General features: G+C 38.6%; 1 protein-coding gene across 27 annotated transcripts in view; it reads left to right on the top strand.

Annotated features, from left to right (window-relative positions):
* LOC145546168 (uncharacterized) overlaps positions 1 to 19,869 on the top strand; it is a 135,667-nt gene that overhangs the window by 28,377 nt on the left and 87,421 nt on the right. For 9 of the 27 annotated variants that reach the window (XR_014082607.1, XR_014082596.1, XR_014082610.1 and 6 more), the window contains exons 4-5: positions 13,226 to 13,324; positions 14,914 to 15,013. Coding sequence is in view for 1 of the 27 variants with exons in the window: in XM_081592228.1 (XP_081448354.1) it covers positions 15,006 to 15,013 (8 nt within the window). In the remaining 26 variants the exon portion in view is untranslated. Of the gene's footprint in view, positions 1 to 1,044; positions 2,896 to 12,982; positions 13,106 to 13,225; positions 13,325 to 14,913; positions 15,014 to 16,597; positions 17,556 to 19,869 lie in introns of those variants that run through there. The other 18 variants (XR_014082606.1, XR_014082616.1, XR_014082612.1 and 15 more) reach the window with 9 other exon arrangements.

Here is a 19,869-nt window from a genome sequence, read left to right as displayed (position 1 = left end):
CTTAGCCTCCAGAAAACTATAAAAAGCCCTGATCAGTCTCTAAGCCTCTCAAATTCCTCTTTGGATTTCCATCTCTGTAGGGTATTGATAGTAGCCCTTCACTATCTTGTTAGTTCTCTATTGCCTTTAATGAGAAATTTTTTTATATTCTGTTCAGCTTCTCTAGTTGTCTTCCAAAGTCAGAGTAGGGTACTTTGGATTACCCAGATGCTATTACCAAAAGGGGAAGACCACTTGGAAGTTGTAAACATTGTATGCCTAGTTGTTTTATAAAGTATGGCTTATAAAATTCCAATTATAAAATTCTAATATCTGAGTTATAAAATTCTAGTATCTGAAACACCTAGTCTTCTGTGAGTCTGTTTCTGTTGTCCTCTTTAGAATTTTAGTGTACTATAGTAACATCTAATAGGAGTGTGTAGAGCGGGCTACAGGAACAGAAAATGTAGACTAAGAAATTCAGGGAAGGGTTTCTGAAAGAATTGATCTCTGTTTTATCCTATAATTAAACAATTGAATAAACACATATTGAAAAACACATATTGGTTTTTATCTTCTGTGTATAAACATAATAAATGTTCATGTAGAAAAGTTAGAAAAGTATAAAAGAGAAAATAAAAGTTGACTTCTATAATCTCACAATGTTTGCTTTTGGGTAGGCGTGTGCTTAGTCCTTTTAATGCCAGATATATTATATATATATATATATGTAAAATACATTTGAGATCTTTCTATGCATGCAATTGTGTATACTTTTATATAATATTATAACATAAACATTTCCCCAAATTATTAAGAGCAATTTTCCAAACAATTTTTATGGTTACCTATTGTATGGGTATGGCATTATTTACTTAACTATAGCTCTATAAGGCATTCGATTCTTTTCCATTTTTTTCCTATATCAATATAATGCTATAGTTAGCAATTTTATGCATAGATGTTATAGTTTTTTTTATTATACCTTAAAATGTGTTTCTAGAAGTCAAATTACTAGGTTAAAGAGTATAAAATATCTTTAAAGTTCCTATGTGATTTTTACAGTCCTACAAGGAGTATATTTAAAGAACTAGAGAAAACAAGACTTCCTACAGTAGCTGAATCCAGAAAGAAAGATGAGTTAATATCATTTGGTGTCTCAAAAACTTCTAGTGTTTCTATGTTATCTACTAATTTAAAATTTTCCAAACTACAACTGCAAAAGTCTCTATTTGAAGAATACAAACTCACTGCTGCTGAAATACTGTACGAACTTGAGGAGATATTGCATAAATATGCTGTGTATAACATTACTTTCCCTGTGGGAATTGTAAATCTTGTGGATTACAGTTGGCACAATCTTACTGCAGATGCTTATAAGTATGCAACCAAAAATCCTATGTTGACGAAAGGTAATGCCTTACAAGATGATACCAGTATCATAACTATGGTCGACTTAAAGGGATACAAAATCAACAGCTGTTCAAGAGAAGAATATCATAAGAAGAACTGCCTGGTGAAAGCAAAAGAAGACCATGATGTTGCAGCAAGTAAACGTATGGTAAAAACATTTAAGTAGAAGTTACTAGTTAGATTTATAAATAATCCTCCAGTTTTAAAAATAAAAATGGCAAGTAAGATATTGAAAAAACATTATATTAATAATATTTGGTTTGAATTAATCATTTTAATACATTATTAGTGAACATCAGGAATAAGATAAAAAAATTTAAATTGCTTTCAGTTAAATAAAGCGTCTATTATGCTTCATATTCATGTGATATGAAGTCTCCACCTCAGGGGATCCTACAAATTCTCATACAGCAGCATGGTCCAGCAAAAATAGGATGCTAGCCACATAATCTTTAAAATTATACATTTTGTTTTATGAAAATTATAGACCCATATGTGTAGGAATTAATATAAAAGGATCCCATATACCATTTACTCATTTTCTCCATATGACAACATCTTGGAAAACATCACAACCAGAATATGGACATTAACATAGTCAAGCTTCAAAACATTCCACCACAGCAAGGATCACTTATGTTGTCCTCTATAATCCCACCCACATCCCTCCTGTCCCCACACTCTCTTTAACCCTGGCAACCACCAATGTGTTATGCATTTCTGTATTTTGGCTTATTTTTTTATTTGTTGCACTGGGTCTTCATCGCTATGTGCAGGCTTTCTCTACTTGTGGCGAGTGGGGACTACTCTTTGGTTAGGTAGGTGGGCTTCTCATTGCAGGGGATTCTCTCCTTGCCAAACACAGGCTCTAGGCACATGGGCTTCAGTACTTGTGGTGCATGGGCTTAGATGCTCCATGGCATGTGGAATCTCCCAGATCCATGGATCAAACTCGCGTCCTCTGCATTGGCAGGCGAATTCTTTCCACTGTACCACCAGGGAAGTCCTATGTATTTTTGTCATCTTAAAAATGTTGTATAAATGAAATCCTACAGTGTTTAATTTTTGGTGATTGTCTTTCTTCAGTCAACTTAATTCTCTGGAGATTGATCTAGGTTGTATGTATCAGTAGTTTGCCCCTTTTTATTGCTCAGTAGTGTGCATTCCATGGTATGGATGTCCCACAGTTTAACCATTCACTCCTTCAGTGGGTGGGGTTTTTTCCCCCCTGGTTTTTGAATATTATGAAAGCAGCTCAAACGTTAATGTACAGATTTTTGTGTAAATATAAGTTTTGATTTCTCTTTGATAAGTGCCCAGAAGTACAATTGCTGGACTATGAGGTATTTGCATGTTTCCTTTTATATGGAACTGCCAAATTGTTTTCTAGAATGGCTGTGCCATTTTATAATACATTTCTACCACCAATGTTGAGTGATCTCCTTCCTCCACGTTCTCACTAGTATTTGGATATTATAACTGTTTTATTTTAGCCTTTCTTGGAGATGTGTAGTGATATCTCATTGTGGTTTTAATTTGCATTTCTCTCATGGCTAATGATGCTGAATGTTTGCCATCTGTATGTCCTCTTCAGTGAAATGTCTTTCATGTCTTTACTCATTTTCTAATTGGATAATACATTTTTTTACCTTTGAGTTTTGAGAATTCTTTATATATTCTAGATATTGGTCCTTTGTTATAAATGTGCTTTACAAATATTTTTCCCAGTGTCTCCTCATTCTTTCACTTGGGTCTTTTGCAGAGAAAAAGTTTTAAATGTTGAAGAAATAAAATTTTTCAGTTTTTTAATAAATAGTGCCTTTGGTATCAAGACTGTGAACCCTTTGCCTTGCCCTAGGTCCTGAAGTTTTTCTCTTTTTTGTTTCCTAAAAGTTTTATAACTTTATGTTTTATATTTAAACCCATTACCCATTTTAGATTAACTTTTGTGTACATCTGAGACCAACTTGAGGTTCATTTTTTGTGTTATGGATGTCCAGTTGCTTCAGCTTATTTGTTGAAAATACTGTCTTTCCTCCATTGAGTTGCTTTTGCATCTTTGTCAAAAGTCAGATGGGCATAGGTATTTAAATCTATTTCTGGGTTCTGCTTTTGTTTCTGCTGGTTCTCATTCATGTTCTCTTGACTCCCTGTGAATATGATTATTTTTTATTTTTGTGCCAGACATTGTATTTGAAAAATTGTTTTTAAAAATATTTGAGGCCTAGGATAAAGTTATCTTCAACTGGGAGGTGATCATAAGTGGGAACTCAAACAGATTTTTGTACAACCAATGCTCAGAGCAGCATTATTCATAATAACCAAAATGTGGAAACAGCCCAAATGTCCATCAACAGATGAAGAGATAAACAAAATGTGGTATGTATATACAGTGGGATATCATTTAACCTTGAAAAGGGATGAAATTCTGATACATGGTACAGCATGGATGAACCTTGAAGGCATTTTAATCTAGAAACAAAACAACAAATATAGTATGACTCTAAGCAACAAACATAGTATGAGATGCCTAGAGTAGTCAGATACATAGAGACAGAATGTAGGATGGTGGTAGGGACTGGGAAGTGGAGGTGGTGAGGGGGCAATTAGGGAGTTTAAGTTTAATGGGTACAGAGTTTAGTTAAGGATGATGAAAAATTTCTGAAGCTCGATGGTAATGATGGTTGTACAGTAATATGAATGAACTTAATGCTATAGAACTGTACCTTAAAAATTGGTAAAGTGATAAATTTTAAGTTATGCATATTCAACCACAATAAAATATTTTACTGGTTAAAAATGTTAATTTTGTTATTTATATTTTACCACAATGGTAAAAAGGGATAACCAAGTCAATGTGAAAAATTAAGCTTTACTTTTTATAAGGGGATAAATAAAAGGAATTGAGTGGAAGGACAGGTGTATCCAAGGCAATAAAGAACATTTAATTAATTTCAGAGAGGGGAGTAAAAACTTGAGTCTGTAAGCCTAGAATTAGGAACCTGTGATAATGTGATATGTATGTGAAATAGTACAAACTGGCCCATTTTAAAGGCACTTGGGTCAATGCTGCTTCCACAGCCCCTTTCTTCCCACCACTGAAGAAGAACTGCTTGTGTTCCCTCACTCCCTGGACCACATTATGACTTTCGTGGGTTCTGGGCACTTTTGCTTTCATGAGTCCCTACCTCCATAAAGTTACTAAGAATAACTTCTTATGACTGTATTGTTATAAAGACAAATATAATTCAGTTAAACTTGTTATTGTATATTCATTGTTGTCATATTCAGGTTTTTTCTGTTTGAGAAGAAATTAAAATTAACACATTTTCTAGGTTCCTGGAAGGGTTGTGTGCCTAACGGAGAGATTAGTCCTGCTGCCTTCTTCCTTCACTTCTGAGGTACCACTCACCTCTCTCAGAATGTTGCTTCATCCCATCACTTACTCTTAGTATCCATGGTTTTCAAAGCTAAAATGAAGTTTATTATTTTATTTCCAAGAAATTGATGCTATTCTCAGATGCTGAAACATTTGCAAGCCCAGAAATGTTTTTTTAAAGAAGCTTAGGGATCTGAAGTCATTGCTGATAATAATTTCAGAAAACTTGATAGGGAAATATGAGTAACTAGCACAGTCATCTTGCCTTGAGAACCCCAGGAACAGTATGAAAAGGCAAAAAGATAGGACACTGAAAGATGAACTCCCCAGGTCAGTAGGTGCCCAATATGCTAAAGGAGATCAGTGGAGAAACAACTCCAGAAAGAATGATGGGATGGAGCCAAAGCAAAAACGATACCCAACTGTGGATGTGACTGGTGATGGACGCAAAGTCCGCTGCTGTAAAGATCAATATTGCATAGGAACCTGGAATGTTAGGTCGATGAATTAAGGCAAATTGGAAGTGGTCAAACAGGAGATGGCAAGAGTGAACGTTGACATTCTGGGAATCAGCGAACTAAGATGGACTGGAATGGGTGAATTTAACTCAGATGACCATTATATCTACTACTGTGGGCAAGAATCCCTTAGAAGAAATGGAGTAGCCATCATGGTCAACAAGAGAGTCCAAAAGGCAGTACTTGGATGCAATCTCAAAAACGATACAATGATCTCTGTTCGTTTCCAAAGCAAACCATTCAATATCACAGTAATCCAAGTCTATGCCCCGACCAGTAACACCGAAGAAGCTGAAGTTGAACGATTCTATGAAGACCTACAAGACCTTCTAGAACTAACACCCAAAAAAGATGTCCTTTTCATTAAAGGGGACTGGAATGCAAAAGTAGGAAGTCAAGAAACACCTGGCGTAACAGGCAAATTTGGCCTTGGGGTACAGAATGAAGAAGGGCAAAGACTAATAGAGTTCTGCCAAGAGAACACACTGGTCATAGGAAACACCCTCTTCCAACAACACAAGAGAAGACTCTACACATGGACATCACCAGATGGTCAACACCAAAATCAGATTGATTATATTCTTTGCAGCCAAAGATGGATAAGCTCTATACAGTCAGCAAAAGCAAGACCAGGAGCAGACTGTGGCTCAGATCATGAACTGCTTATTGCCAAATTCAGACTTAAACTGAAGAAAGTAGGGAAAACCACTAGTCCATTCAGGTATGACCTAGATCAAATCCCTTATGAGTATACAGTAGAAGTGACAAATAGGTTTAAGGGACTAGATCTGATATACAGAGTGCCTGATGAACTATGGACAGAGGTTCGTGACATTGGGCAGAAGACAGGGATCAAGACAATCCCCATGGAAAAGAAGTGCAAAAAAGCAAAATGGCTGTCTGAGGAGGCCTTTACAGATAGCTGGGAAGAGAAGAGAAATGAAAAGCAAAGGAGAAAAGGAAAGATATTCCCATCTGAATGCAGAGTTCCAAAGAATAGCAAGGAGAGATAAGAAAGCCTTCCTCAGCGATCAGTGCAAAGAAATAGAGGAAAACAACAGATTGGGAAAGACTAGAGATCTCTTCAAGAAAATTAGAGATACCAAAGGAACATTTCATGCAAAGATAGGCTCGATAAAGGACAGAAATGGTATGGACCTAACAGAAGCAGAAGATACTAAGAAGAAGTGCCAAGAATACACAGAAGAACTATACAAAAAAGATCTTCATGACCCAGATAATCACGATAGTGTGATCACTCACTTAGAGCCAGACATCCTGGAATGTGAAGTCAAGTGGGCCTTAGAAAGCATCACTACGAACAAAGCTAGTGGAGGTGATGGAATTCCAGTTGAGCTATTTCAAATCCTCAAAGGTGATGCTGTGAAAGTGCTGCACTCGATATGCCAGCAAATTTGGAAAACTCGGCAGTGGCCACAGGACTGGAAAAGGTCAGTTTTCGTTCCAATCCCAAAGAAAGGCAATGCCAAAGAATGCTCAAACTACCGCACAATTGCACTCATCTCACATGCTAGTAAAGTAATGCTCAAAATTCTCCAAGCCAGGCTTCAGCAATACGTGAACCGTGAACTTCCAGATGTTCAAGCTGGTTTTAGAAAAGGCAGAGGAACCAGAAATCAAATTGCCAGTATCTGCTGGATCATCGAAAAAGCAAGAGAGTTCCAGAAAAACATCTATTTCTGCTTTATTGACTATGCCAAAGCCTTTGACTGTGTGGATCACAATAAACTGTGGAAAATTCTGAAAGAGATGGGAATACCAGACCACCTGACCTGCCTCTTGAGAAATTTGTATGCAGCTCAGGAAGCAACAGTTAGAACTGGACATGGAACAACAGACTGGTTCCAAATAGGAAAAGGAGTCCGTCAAGGCTGTATATTGTCACCCTGCTTATTTAACTTATATGCAGAGTACATCATGAGAAATGCTGGGCTGGAAGAAACACAAGCTGGAATCAAGATTGCCGGGAGAAATATCAATAACCTCAGATATGCCGATGACACCACCCTTATGGCAGAAAGTGAAGAAGAACTGAAGAGCCTCTTGATGAAAGTGAAAGAGGAGATTGAAAAAGTTGGCTTAAAGCTCAATGTTCAGAAAACTAAGATCATGGCATCTGGTCCCATCACTTCACGGGAAATAGATGGGGAAACAGTGGAAACAGTGTCAGACTTTATTTTGGGGGGCTCCAAAATCACTGCTGATGGTGATTGCAGCCATGAAATTAAAAGACGCTTACTCCTTGGAAGGAAGGTTATGACCAACCTAGATAGCATATTTAAAAGCAGAGACAGTACTTTGCCAACAAAAGCCCGTCTAGTCAAGGCTATGGTTTTTCCAGTGGTCATGTATGGATGTGAGAGTTGGACGGTGAAGAAAGCTGAGTGCTGCAGAATTGATGCTTTTGAACTGTGGTGTTGGAGAAGACTCTTGAGAGTCCCTTGGACTGCAAGGAGATCCAATCAATCCATCCTAAAAGAGATCAATCCTGGGTGTTCATTGGAAGGTCTGATGTTGAGGCTGAAACTCCAATACTTTGGCCACCTCATGCGAAGCGTTGACTCATTGGAAAAGACCCTAATGCTGGGTAGGATTGGGGGCAGGAGGAGAAGGGGACGACAGAGCATGAGATGGTTGGATGGCATCACCGACTCGATGGACATGGGTTTGCGTAGACTCTAGGAGTTGATGATGGACAGAGAGGCCTGGCGTGCTGCAATTCATGGGGTCACAAAGAGTTGGACACGACTGAGCAACTGAACTGAGCACAGTTATGCAATTCAAAAAGGATGAACATCATCAGAGATTAGCACTGCACGGTGAAGAGAAGACCCTCCTCTGACTCCTAGAGTGAAACTTTATATTCAGAACCTGAATATTTCCCATTTCACCTTCTATTGTGTTAAATATATATAAGTAGATTTAGATGTAACAAAAGAGCTATTTTAAAAAATGAATATCATATTAGTTTATAGCATTTTACAGGTCATAGAAATTGCCAACATCTGTCGGATCGTAGAAAAAGCAAGGGAATTCCAGAAAAACATCTGCTTCATTGACTATGCTAAAGCCTTTGACCATGTGGATCACAACAAACTGTGGAAAATTCTTAAAGTGATGGAAATACCAGACCACCTTACCTGCCTCCTGAGAAACCTGTATGCAGGTCAAGAAGCAACAGTTAGAACTGGACATGGAGCAACGGACTCGTTCAAAATTGGGAAAGAAGTATGTCAAGGATGATTAGTGTCACCCTGCTTATTTAACTTCTATGCAGACTACATCATGCAAAATGCCAGGCTAGATGAAGCTCAAGCTGGAATCAAAAGTGCCAGGAAAAATATAAATAACCTCAGATACGCAGATGACACCACCAGCGAAGAGGAACTAAAGAGCCTCTTGATGAAGGTGAAAGAGGAGAGTGAAAAAGCTGGCTTATAACTCAACATTCAAAAAATGAAGATCATGGCATCCAGTCTCATCACTTCAGGGCAAATAGATGGGAAAAAAAGGAAACAGTGACAGACTTTACTTTTTTGGGCTCCAAGATCACAGCAGAGGATGACTGCAGCCATGAAATTAAAAGATGCTAGCTCCTTGGAAGAAAAGCTATGACGAACGTAGACAGCATATTAAAAAGCAGAGACATCACTTTGCTGACACAAGTCTGTATAGTCAAAGCTATGGTTTTTCCAGTAGTCACACACAAATTGAGAGTTGGGCTGTAAAGAAGGCTGTGCGCCAAAAAGTTGCTGCTTTCAAATTGTGGTGCTGGAGAAGACTCTTGAGTGTCCCTTGAACTGCAAGGAGATCCAACCTGTTAATCCTAAAGAAAATCAATCCTGAATATTCATTGGAAGGACTGATGCTGAAGTTCCAATACTTTAGCTCCCTGATGCAAACAGCTTATTCATTGGAAAAGACACTGATACTGGGAAAGATTGAAGGCAGAAGAAGGGGACTACAGAGGATAAGATGATTGGATGGCATCATCGACTCAATGGATATGAGTTTGAGCAAACTCTAGGAGATAGTGAAGGACAGGGAAGCCTGGCATGCTGCAGTCCATGGGGTGGCAAAGAGCCAGACATGACTTAGCAACTCAACAACAACAGATCATAGGGAACTTTCTAACCATTGTCTAATTTAGTCCTGATATTCCTGTGGGATAGCTGATAGGGTTTCTATTTCGCTAAGGGCTGAGTAACTTGCCCAGAGTCACACAATTTCTGATAGATCTGTGACCCCCAACCCTGGTCTTCTGACTCCCGGTATACTGTTCTTTATACTACTTTAGCCCTAACTCCCATTCTACTATCATAGTAATGATAATGATTTGACAATAAGAATAAATAGTAGTTGTAGCTATCCCTACAACAACCCCTTTGAGATAGAAAAGTAACCTAGTTGTAGAGGTTACACTTTTGCTCTTAGGATTGTTGTTGTTCAGTCACTAAGTCATGTCTGACTTTGCAATCTCATGGACTGCAGCATGCTAGACTCCTCTGTCCTCCACTATGTCTCAGAGTTTTCTCAAATTCATGTCCGTTGAGTCAGTGATGCTATCTAACCATCTCTTCCTCTGCCGGCCCCTTCTCCTTTTGCCTTCAATCTTTCCCAGGATCAGGGTCTTCTCCAGTAAGTCAGCTCTTTCCCGTCAGGTGGTCAAAGTATTGGAGCTTCAACAGTAGTTCTTCCAATGAATATTCAGGGTTGATTTCTTTTAAGATTGACTGGCTGAATCTGCTTGCATTCCAAAGGACTCTCAATAGTCTTCTCCAGCAACACAATTTGAAAGCATCAGATCCTCAGCACTCAGTCTCCTTTATGGTCCAACTCTCACATCTATACATGACTACTGGAAAAACAATAGCTTTGACTGTATGGACCTTTGTCGCCAAAGTGGTGTCTCTGCTTTTGAATATGCTGTATAGTTTTGTTTCAGCTTTCCTTCCAAGAAGTAAGTGTCTTTTAATTTCATGGCTACAGCCACCATCCGCAGTGATTTTGGAGCCCCAAATCACTGTCATTGCTTCTACTTCTGTCACTGTTTCCACTTCTTCCTCCTCTATTTGCCATGAAGTGATGGGACCAGATGCCACGATCTTAGTTTTTGAATGTTGAGTTTCAAGCCAGCTTTTTCACTCTCCTCTTTCACCCTCATCTTTAGTTCCTTTTCACTTTCTGCCATTTGAGTGTTATCATCTGCATGTCTGAGTTGTTGATATTTCTCCCAGCAATCTTGATTCCAGCTTGCAATTCATCCAGCCTGGCATTTTGCATGATGTACTCTACACAGAAATTAAATAACCAGGGTGACAATATACCGCCTTGTCATACTCCTTTCTCAATTTGGAACCAATCGTGTTCCATGTCTAGTTCTCACTGTTGTTTCTTGACCCACATACAAGTTTCTCAGGAGACAGGTAGGTGGCCTGGCACTCCCATCTTCTTAAGGATTTTCCACAGTTTGTTGTGATCCACATGGTCAAAGGCTTCTAGGTCCAAATCCTGGCTTTTCACTCCATAGGTGCATAACTTGAACACATTTTGTAACCTCTCTTTGCCTCAGCTTCATTATTTGTAACATGATACTACAAATCATACCTCCTTCCAGTGTTGTTGGGAATGTTAAATAAATGAACACTAAAGCACTTGGAAAAGAACCTAAACATAGCAGACACTACGTATTGTTTTTTGCTATTTTATTATTATTATCCTTATTCTTTTATATGATCCTAATGATAACCTTTAATATATAGGTATTATTGTCGATTCCTGATAGTTCATGAGGCCCAAATTATTTGCTTTGGCAAGATAATTCCAGCAATAGGATTTTTACTTTTTAAGAAAAAGTGATTGCTCTTAATAAAGGGGTCGAGATGCCCTGTAGTAGTGGTTATCAAAGTGTGGTCCGTACACCAGAGCATCAACATCACTGGGAACTTGTTAGAATAGCCAATTTTCAGGCCTTATCCTAGACTTATTTGATTTCCTCATTATAAAATGAGAGAGGGAGAGGAATTAATGGTATAACTTTGTTGAGAGAATTAAAGAATATAATGCTTTTAATGTACTTAGCATAGTGCTCAATAGATGTAACTCATGGTTACTGTTCTATTTCTTACCTATAGCCTTATTTCTTTTGCTTTTTTTTTTTATCATTGTGATTTTCTCATCTTATTTATTTCTGCATCTAATACAGCCTATTTGTTATGGGATCCTGGACTTACAGACCTCCTAATTTACATATAAAGTTTAAGAAGCTCCCATGAGTTTTGCTTTCTTTTCAAAATACATCTAAATTTTGTATTTAGACAGCTTTTAAAATGTATATGTTTTCTCTGTGGGATGAGTTCATTCCACTTCATAGATTAATAAATTTATTGTCTTAGATTTATATTTTAGCCCCAAAGTTAAGGCTTTGTGTCCTTGTAGCCATTTTTTAAAATTGAAGTATAGTTGATTTACAGTGTTGTGTTAGTTTCTGGTGTACAGCAGAATGATTCAGTTATACACACCCATATTATTTACTACAAGATATTAAATATAGTTCCAAGTGCTGGTCTGTCATATATATAGTAGTTTGAATCTGCTAATCCAAAACTCTTAATTTATCCCTCCCCCACACCCTTTCCCCTTTTGGTAACCATAAGTTTGTTTTCTATGTCTGTGAGTCTGTTTCTGTTTCATAATAAGTTCATTTGTGTCATATTTTAGATTCCACATGTAAGTGATACCATTTGGTATTTGTCTTTCTGTGTCTGACTTACTTCACCTAGTATGACAATCTCAGTCCATCTGTATTGCTGTAGATGACATCATTTCATTCTTTTTTATGGCAGAGTGGTATTCCATTGTGTATGTATACACATCTTCTTTATCCATTCATCTATCAGTGGACATTTAGGTTTTCTCTGTTTGGCTATTGTAATAGTGCTGCTATGAACATAGAGGTGCATGTATCTTTTCAAATTATAGTTTTCTCTGGATATATATGCCTGGGAGTGGGATTGCTGTCTCATATGGCAACTCTATTTTCAGGGTTTGGGTTTTTTTTTTTTTTTTTTTCCAGTTTTTTAAGGAACTTCCATATTGGCTACACCAATTTACTTTTCTACCAAGACTGTAGGAGAGTTCCCTTTTCTCCACACCTTCTCTAAGCATCTGTTTGTGGACTTTTTAATGATGGTCATTCTGACCAGTGTGAGGTGGTACCTCACTAGATTTGATCTGCATTTCTCTAATAATTGCCATTGTTGAGGATGGCTTTTTTTTTTTCTTAAGCCAACAACAGGCTGCTGTTATCCAGTTACTAAAGGAAGAAATTAAAATAAAACATGAATCTTTTTTCAGTAGTTCTCATGTGAAAAGGCAATTCTTAAAACCATAAACACAGCCCTCTAATAAATTAAGAAATTATGCAGAGGAATTTTCTTTTTTTTTTTGAGAATAAATCTACGCTCATTTAAATTTTTTAATTGCTTATTTATTTAATTTTGGCTCTGCTGGGTCTTTGTTGCTGCATGTGGGCTTTCACTAGTTGTGGTGATTAGGAGGTTCTCTTGTTGTAGCAGGGACTTAGTAGTTGTGGTGCATGGGCTTAGTTGCTTTGCAGCATGTGGGATCTTCCCCGACCAGGGATTAAACCCAATGTCCCCTTCATTGGCAGGCAGATCTTAACCACTGGACTGCCAGGGAAGTCCGGAATTTTCAATTTGAAAGACTGACTCCAGAACTAATGAAAATATTTTATGGATAATTATGGGTGCTTATGGAAAATTTTAATTCCCTGGTAAGAATATTAAAATATTGACAATTGGATTTTCTGTTGATGATGATCTGGCAAAATGCTTTCCTTTTCTCTTCCTTCTCCTCTCCCTGCTCACATTCCTCCTTCTTCCTTCTTTCCTAGCTCTTATCAACCAAAAGCAGTGTTCCCAGATCTCCCAGGATATTAATTTACCTGTTGTCACCCACTTCTCACTGACATCCAAGATCTGTTTAGCAAATGGTAAGATCCCCTTATCCACTCAGTGAGCAACCAGAGTGAGAATCACTTCCATTCCCTGAATTTGGAAACTTTCTCCCAGCCATCCTCTTGGTATAACCCCAATAACAGCCAGACATTTAAGTTTATGGATTCCAAGTCAAACTTTTCAAAGGCATCCCCCTCTAATACAGCCACCTCTGGTTTCTCCACTCTAGTACCCTGGGAGCTTTTTCTTCAGGGTTCTGAGAAATCAGCTTGGGTAACAAGGGTGTTGGACTCCATGCTTCAGGGACTCTTCTCCTTCCATCTCTGGCTGAATTCTAGAGTTAGACTCATTTCATACAGTAAAGAAGATGTCACCCCCAGCCCTAAATTCACATATTCCCTGCCTAGGAAGAAAGTGCTTCTTCTCCTCCAATGTCCACATAATCTCAAGATATTGGGATTGACTCTGATTAGTCAAGGTAGTGACTCTGATGCGCTCTACTTGAGTTAGGTACCCATCTTATGGCCCAATGATGGTTGCCTCGGAATTGGAGTAGTACTGTTGGTCAAACCTGGGTCTTTGGCTTATGTGTGGTAAGGAACTGTAATTGTCAGCCCAACTTGAGCTGCATGGGATAGGGGTGGCATGATGCCTCAAAGAAAGGGAAGTCAAGTAGTTCCATAATTTGGGAACAGAAGGTTAAGCCTGTCCTTAATCTCAAGTTAAGGTGGGGATTAGAGATGAACAAAGTGGGAAGGAGCCAGAATGCCCTGATTCAAAGTTTCACCTGGAGTTATGGCTAAAATAAAGAGTTCATGACTAAGGCAAAAGATCTGGAGACAGAGTAAACAGTAAACATTCTCATTACAAAATAATGCTTTAAAGCACCTATGCATAGGGGGAAAAAATCTGGAAAGAGCCACACCAAAATGGTAACAGTGCTTGTGGGGTAAGATACCATGTCCTTCCCCATGCCACTCTTTATTTTCCAAATTTTCTTCTATATGTAATTTACTGGTTTATTTAATGCATTAGACTTGGAATAAAGAAATAGCAGGTTTTGTCCTTCCTTTAAGTTCCTTGAAGCTGTTGGTGGATCCTTCCATATGTTCATTACCAGGGTAGAGTTTTTATAAAGAAAGAATTATAGAGCTAAGAGGCCTTAGAAATCATCTCATTAAGCTCCCCCATTTTACTGATGAGAAAACTGAAGCCCAGAGATGTTGAGTACCCAGACTAGTCAGTAGGAGAATCAGGAACTGAACCCAAGTCTATTGACTGCCTATAAAATGTTCTCTCTGATAGATGGGATTCTATCCTGAGGATGCTAAAATCACAGGTTGTGAAGGCATTCTTGAAAGGCCTCTAATACTTTAGATGTCATCATAGAGGGTTAAAGATATGATCCCTTCAGTGTAAATCCTCCTATAGGAAAGATAATTCTTAAGCTGATAATTATTTGTGCTTTAATATAAATGGATTTGGGTTGTTTCTTTTTTTTTTTTTTACCAAGTAGACTTTGGTAGACTGATGACAGGGTCTATCCAGTGAGTACTGACTCAGTATATATTTTGAAATATCCCTTTTGTGTTAATATATGTGTCTTTTTTTCTTCTTTTTTAAGGTTGAGTCCTACAGCATCCTTCCTCAAAATTGGAAATTCTAAAATGGAAGACAATTCTTGATACTGCTGTGAAGAAACTACAAGCAGCCATAATGCAAATGTAGGAGCCCTTTGCAGTCTTTAGAATTCTATACTTTTATTAGGCAGCTGATACGGTGTGTGGGTGTTAGTTGCTCAGTCGTGTCAGACTATTTGCGACTCCATGGACTATAACCTGCCAGGCTCCTCTGTCCATGGAATTCTCCAGGCAAGAATACTGGAGTGGGTTGCCATTTCCTTCTCCAGTGGATCTTTCCGACTCAGGGGTCAAACCCAGGTCTCCCGCATTACAGGCAAATTCTTTACCATCTGAGCCACCAGGGTGTAGGCAAGAAGAGATGCAGAGCCTAAGGGACTCTGGACAAGTCACCCTATCACTTTGCCTATTGTATCTGTAATATAAAAAAATATACATACTCACAAACCCTTCTCTTCCTGGTAACTCATGGAAAAGTCGCTCTGTGGTACAGGACTTACCAGTCAATCAACCTTGTTAGGTAGGCTGTAAAAGATCACATGTGAAGATGATGGGAAGGAGGAAGGGAAGAAATCAGGGAAAGAAAAGCCAGCTGTAAGCAAAGCACTGTTCTAAGGAAACATAAAATCAGTCCCTGTGTTCAAGGAACTAATGGGAAACTAAACATCTCAGCAAATTAACGATCAATACATGACAAACAAATGGGAGGAGGTAATAACAATAATAAGCACTGGAAGGTGTCCACTTTGTGATAGACAGTAGACCTGCCACTTTACAGGTGTTATTTATACTCCTTACAATGACCCCAAAAGAAGAGGTCTGATTATCACTTCCAGATGAGAAAGGTAATGTGCCAGGAAATGTGGCAATTCATTGAGTCATATAGCTGGAAAAAGGCAGAGCAGGGGTAAGACCCAGCCCTATCTGACTCCAAAGTCTACTCACTCTCCACCATTCTTCTCTAGTTCCTCACCTGACCGCTGGTGTGCAACTCACCACTTATCGCTTTGGGGATTGTGTTTTAAATATAATATATGCTTGAAAGTGAAAGTGAAAATCACACAGTCATCTCTGACTCTTTGCGACCCCATGGACTAAAATAAACAGAATTCTCTAGGCCAGTTCTGGAGTGGGTAGCCTTTCCCTTCTCCAGGGGATCTTCCCAACCCAGGGATCGAACCAAGGTCTCCTGCATTGAAGGTGGATTCTTTACCAGCTGAGCTACAAGGGAAGTCCAAGAATACTGGAGTGGGTAGCCTATCCCTTCTCCAGCAGATCTTCCCCACCCAGTAATGGAACCGGAGTCTCTTGCATTGCAGTTGGATTCTTTACCAACTGAGCTATCAGAGAAGCCCAATATATGCTTAGTATTTAAAGTATTTAAAGTTATGTACATGTAAAAAAAAAAAAGTAAGTCTCAAAAAGAAAAGTGTTTAGATGAGAAGCAAATAAGTTTTGACATTTGATAAATCTAAATTAAGAGAGATCTTATAATTGAATGTAAAATTTTTTTTTTTAATTAAAAAATTTTTTTGGCCACACACCACACAGCATGCAGGATCTTAGTTCCCTGACCAGGAATCAAACTCATACCCCCTAGAGTGTAAGAACTGAGTCTTAACTGCTGGGCCATCAAGGAAGTCCCAACAATGTCAAATTGTTTTTTAGATTTTTCTGAAATCCTGGCTCTTTCCTACTCTGGACAAGAATCAAGCAGTTTGTGCAACACAACTGGGAAAGGAAGACCTGCATCCATCTTACTTGGTCTCTGTTAATGATGTCTCTCCCACCAAACTCCTTTAAGGAACAGGAGAGGCAGAGCAAGCACCAGAGTCCAGGTCTTGGCGAGCAATAAGATATTAAAAATATTGTTCTGAAAGTTCTTGGTGATTTAATTGATAAAGAGTAAGTTCTAGTGAAATTTTCTAAAAATTGAAATCAGGGTTAAAATTTTTAATGTAATTTAAATTAGTAAATTTAGTATTTAAACTTACACTACATTAAAACACCTACGTGTGGTATTTAACTCTTATTGTTCAGTTATCAATGTTTTAAGATTTTTTTCCCATTGTTTTTATAACTGGAAAAAACCTTTCCTTGCTTTCAAGTTAGATAGATCTATCCTATTTTTTTATTTCTTTTTTCTACATTTAGCAGGAAATTTTGTTGTGCATGGTGTGAGGTAATGAGATTCAAGTTTTATTCCTCCCATGCCAATGATAATGATAGCTAGTATTTATTGAGTGCTAATAATGATAGTTAGGGTATGTTGAGTGATCATTTTGTATAGGGCACTACATGAAGCAATTCATTGATAGATGCATTCGTGAGTAAGTCACTGTTTTTACACCAAGGTCAGAGAGCTAATAAGTGGGTAAGCTTCTATATAATCTTAGGTTTATCTGATACCAAAGCCTGTGCATTTAACCATAACACTATATTACCTCTTTGCAGGCCTTTATTGAATACATCCTCTTGTTATCCACTAATTTGAGTTCTCAACCTAATCATAGCTTCAGTTTCATATACACTAGTATGCTTTTGATCTGTCTATTCTATTTCATTGATCTGCCTATTGAGATTTCAGCTATTTTTTAAATTTAATTAAAGTATAGTTGATTTACAATGTTGTGTCAATCTCTACTGTACAGTAAAGTGACTTGGGCTTCCCTGATAGCTTAGTGGGTAAAGAATCTGCCTGCAGGAGACGTAGAAGGCTTGTTCGATCCCTAGGTTGGGAAGATCCCCTGGAGAAGGAAATGGCAACCCTCTCCAGTATTCTTGCCTGGGAAATCCCATGGAGAGAGCAGTCTGGCAGGCTACAGTCCATGGCATTGCAGGAGAGTCAGACACGACTGAGCAGTTGAGCACAAAAAGTGACTCAGTTATATACATATAGACATTTTAAAAAATATATTCTTTTCCATTATGGTTTATCACAGGATACTGAATATAGTTCCCTGTGCTATACAGTAGGACTTTGTTGTTTATCCATCCTATGTATAATAGTTTACATCCCCAACTGCCATTTCTTTCCTCCACCATGCCTCTCCCCCTTGGCAACCACAAGTCTTCTCCGGTACCTGTGAGTCTTTTTCTGTTGTGTAGATAGGTTCATTTGTGTTATATTTTATGCATGCATGCTAAGTCACTTCAGCTATGTTCGACTCTGCAATCCTGTGTACTGTAGCCTGCCAGGCTCCTCTGTCCATAGGATTCTCTAGACAAGAATACTGGAGTGGGTTGCCATGCCCTTCTTCAGGGGATCTTCCTGACCCGTTGATTGAACCCACATCTCCTGTGGTTCCTGCATCGCAGGTGGATTCTTTACCACTGAACCAACGGGAAGCCCATTTTAGATTTTAGATTCCACATGTAAATGATATCATATGATATTTATCTTTCTGTTTCTGATTTACTTCAGTTAGTATGTTAATCTCTAGGCCCATCCATGTTGCAGAAAATGGCGTTTATGGCTGAGTAGTATTCCATTGTATGTATGTACCATATCTTCTTTATCCATTCATCTATCAGTGGACATTAGGTAGTAAAGTAATGCTCAAAATTCTCCAAGCCAGGCTTCAGCAATACATGAACCATGAACTTGCAGATGTTCAAGCTGGTTTTAGAAAAGGCAGAGGAACCAGAGATCAAATTGCCAATATCTGCTGGATCATCAAAAAAGCAAGAAACTTCCAGAAAAACATCTATTTCTGCTTTATTGACTATGCCAAAGCCTTTGACTGTGTGGATCACAATAAACTGTGGAAAATTCTTCAAGAGATGGGAATACCAGACCACCTGACCTGCCTCTTGAAAAATCTGTATGCAGGTCAGGAAGCAACAGTTAGAACTGGACATGGAACAACAGACTGGTTCCAAATAGGAAAAGGAGTACGTCAAGGCTGTATATTGTCACCCTGCTTATTTAATTTCTATGCAGAGTACATCATGAGAAATGCTGGGCTGGAAGAAACACAAGCTGGAATCAAGATTGCCGGGAGAAATATCAATAACCTCAGATATGCCGATGACACCACCCTTATGGCAGAAAGTGAAGAAGAACTGAAGAGCCTCTTGATGAAAGTGAAAGAGGAGAGTGAAAAAGTTGGCTTAAAGCTCAACGTTCAGAAAACTAAGATCATGGCATCTGGTCCCATCACTTCACGGGAAATAGATGGGGAAACAGTGGAAACAGTGTCAGACTTTATTTTGGGGGGCTCCAAAATCACTGCTGATGGTGATTGCAGCCATGAAATTAAAAGACGCTTACTCCTTGGAAGGAAGGTTATGACCAACCTAGATAGCATATTTAAAAGCAGAGACATTACTTTGCCTACAAAAGCCCGTCTAGTCAAGGCTATGGTTTTTCCAGTGGTCATGTATGGATGTGAGAGTTGGACGGTGAAGAAAGCTGGGCACCACAGAATTGATGCTTTTGAACTGTGGTGTTGGAGAAGACTCTTGAGAGTCCCTTGGACTGCAAGGAGATCCAATCAATCCATCCTAAAGGAGATCAATCCTGGGTGTTCATTGGAAGGACTGATGTTGAAGCTGAAACTCCAATACTTTGGCCACCTCATGCGAAGCGTTGACTCATTGGAAAAGACCCTAATGCTGGGAAGGATTGGGGGCAGGAGGAGAAGGGGACGACAGAGGATGAGATGATTGGATGGCATCACTGACTGGTTGGACATGGGTTTGGGTAAACTCCAGGAGTTGGTGATGGACAGAGAGGCCTGGCGTGCTGCAATTCATGGGGTTGCAAAGAGTCAGACACAACTGAGCAACTGAACTGAACTGAACTGTCTTAGCTATTGTGAATAGTGCTGCTGTGAACACAGGGGTTCATGAATCTTTTCAAATTATAGTTTTGTATGTGCCCAGGCATCCTGTCCCATCACTTCATGGCAAGTAGAAGGAGAAAAAGTGGAAGCAGT

The sequence above is a fragment of the Giraffa tippelskirchi genome, chromosome 4 (genome assembly GCF_054371585.1).
Source record: "Giraffa tippelskirchi isolate mGirTip1 chromosome 4, T2T-mGirTip1v1.2.pri, whole genome shotgun sequence".
NCBI lineage: Eukaryota > Metazoa > Chordata > Mammalia > Artiodactyla > Giraffidae > Giraffa > Giraffa tippelskirchi.
The sequence above is the reverse complement of the archived record's forward strand: the minus strand, read 5'-3'. Positions and strand labels throughout refer to the sequence as shown.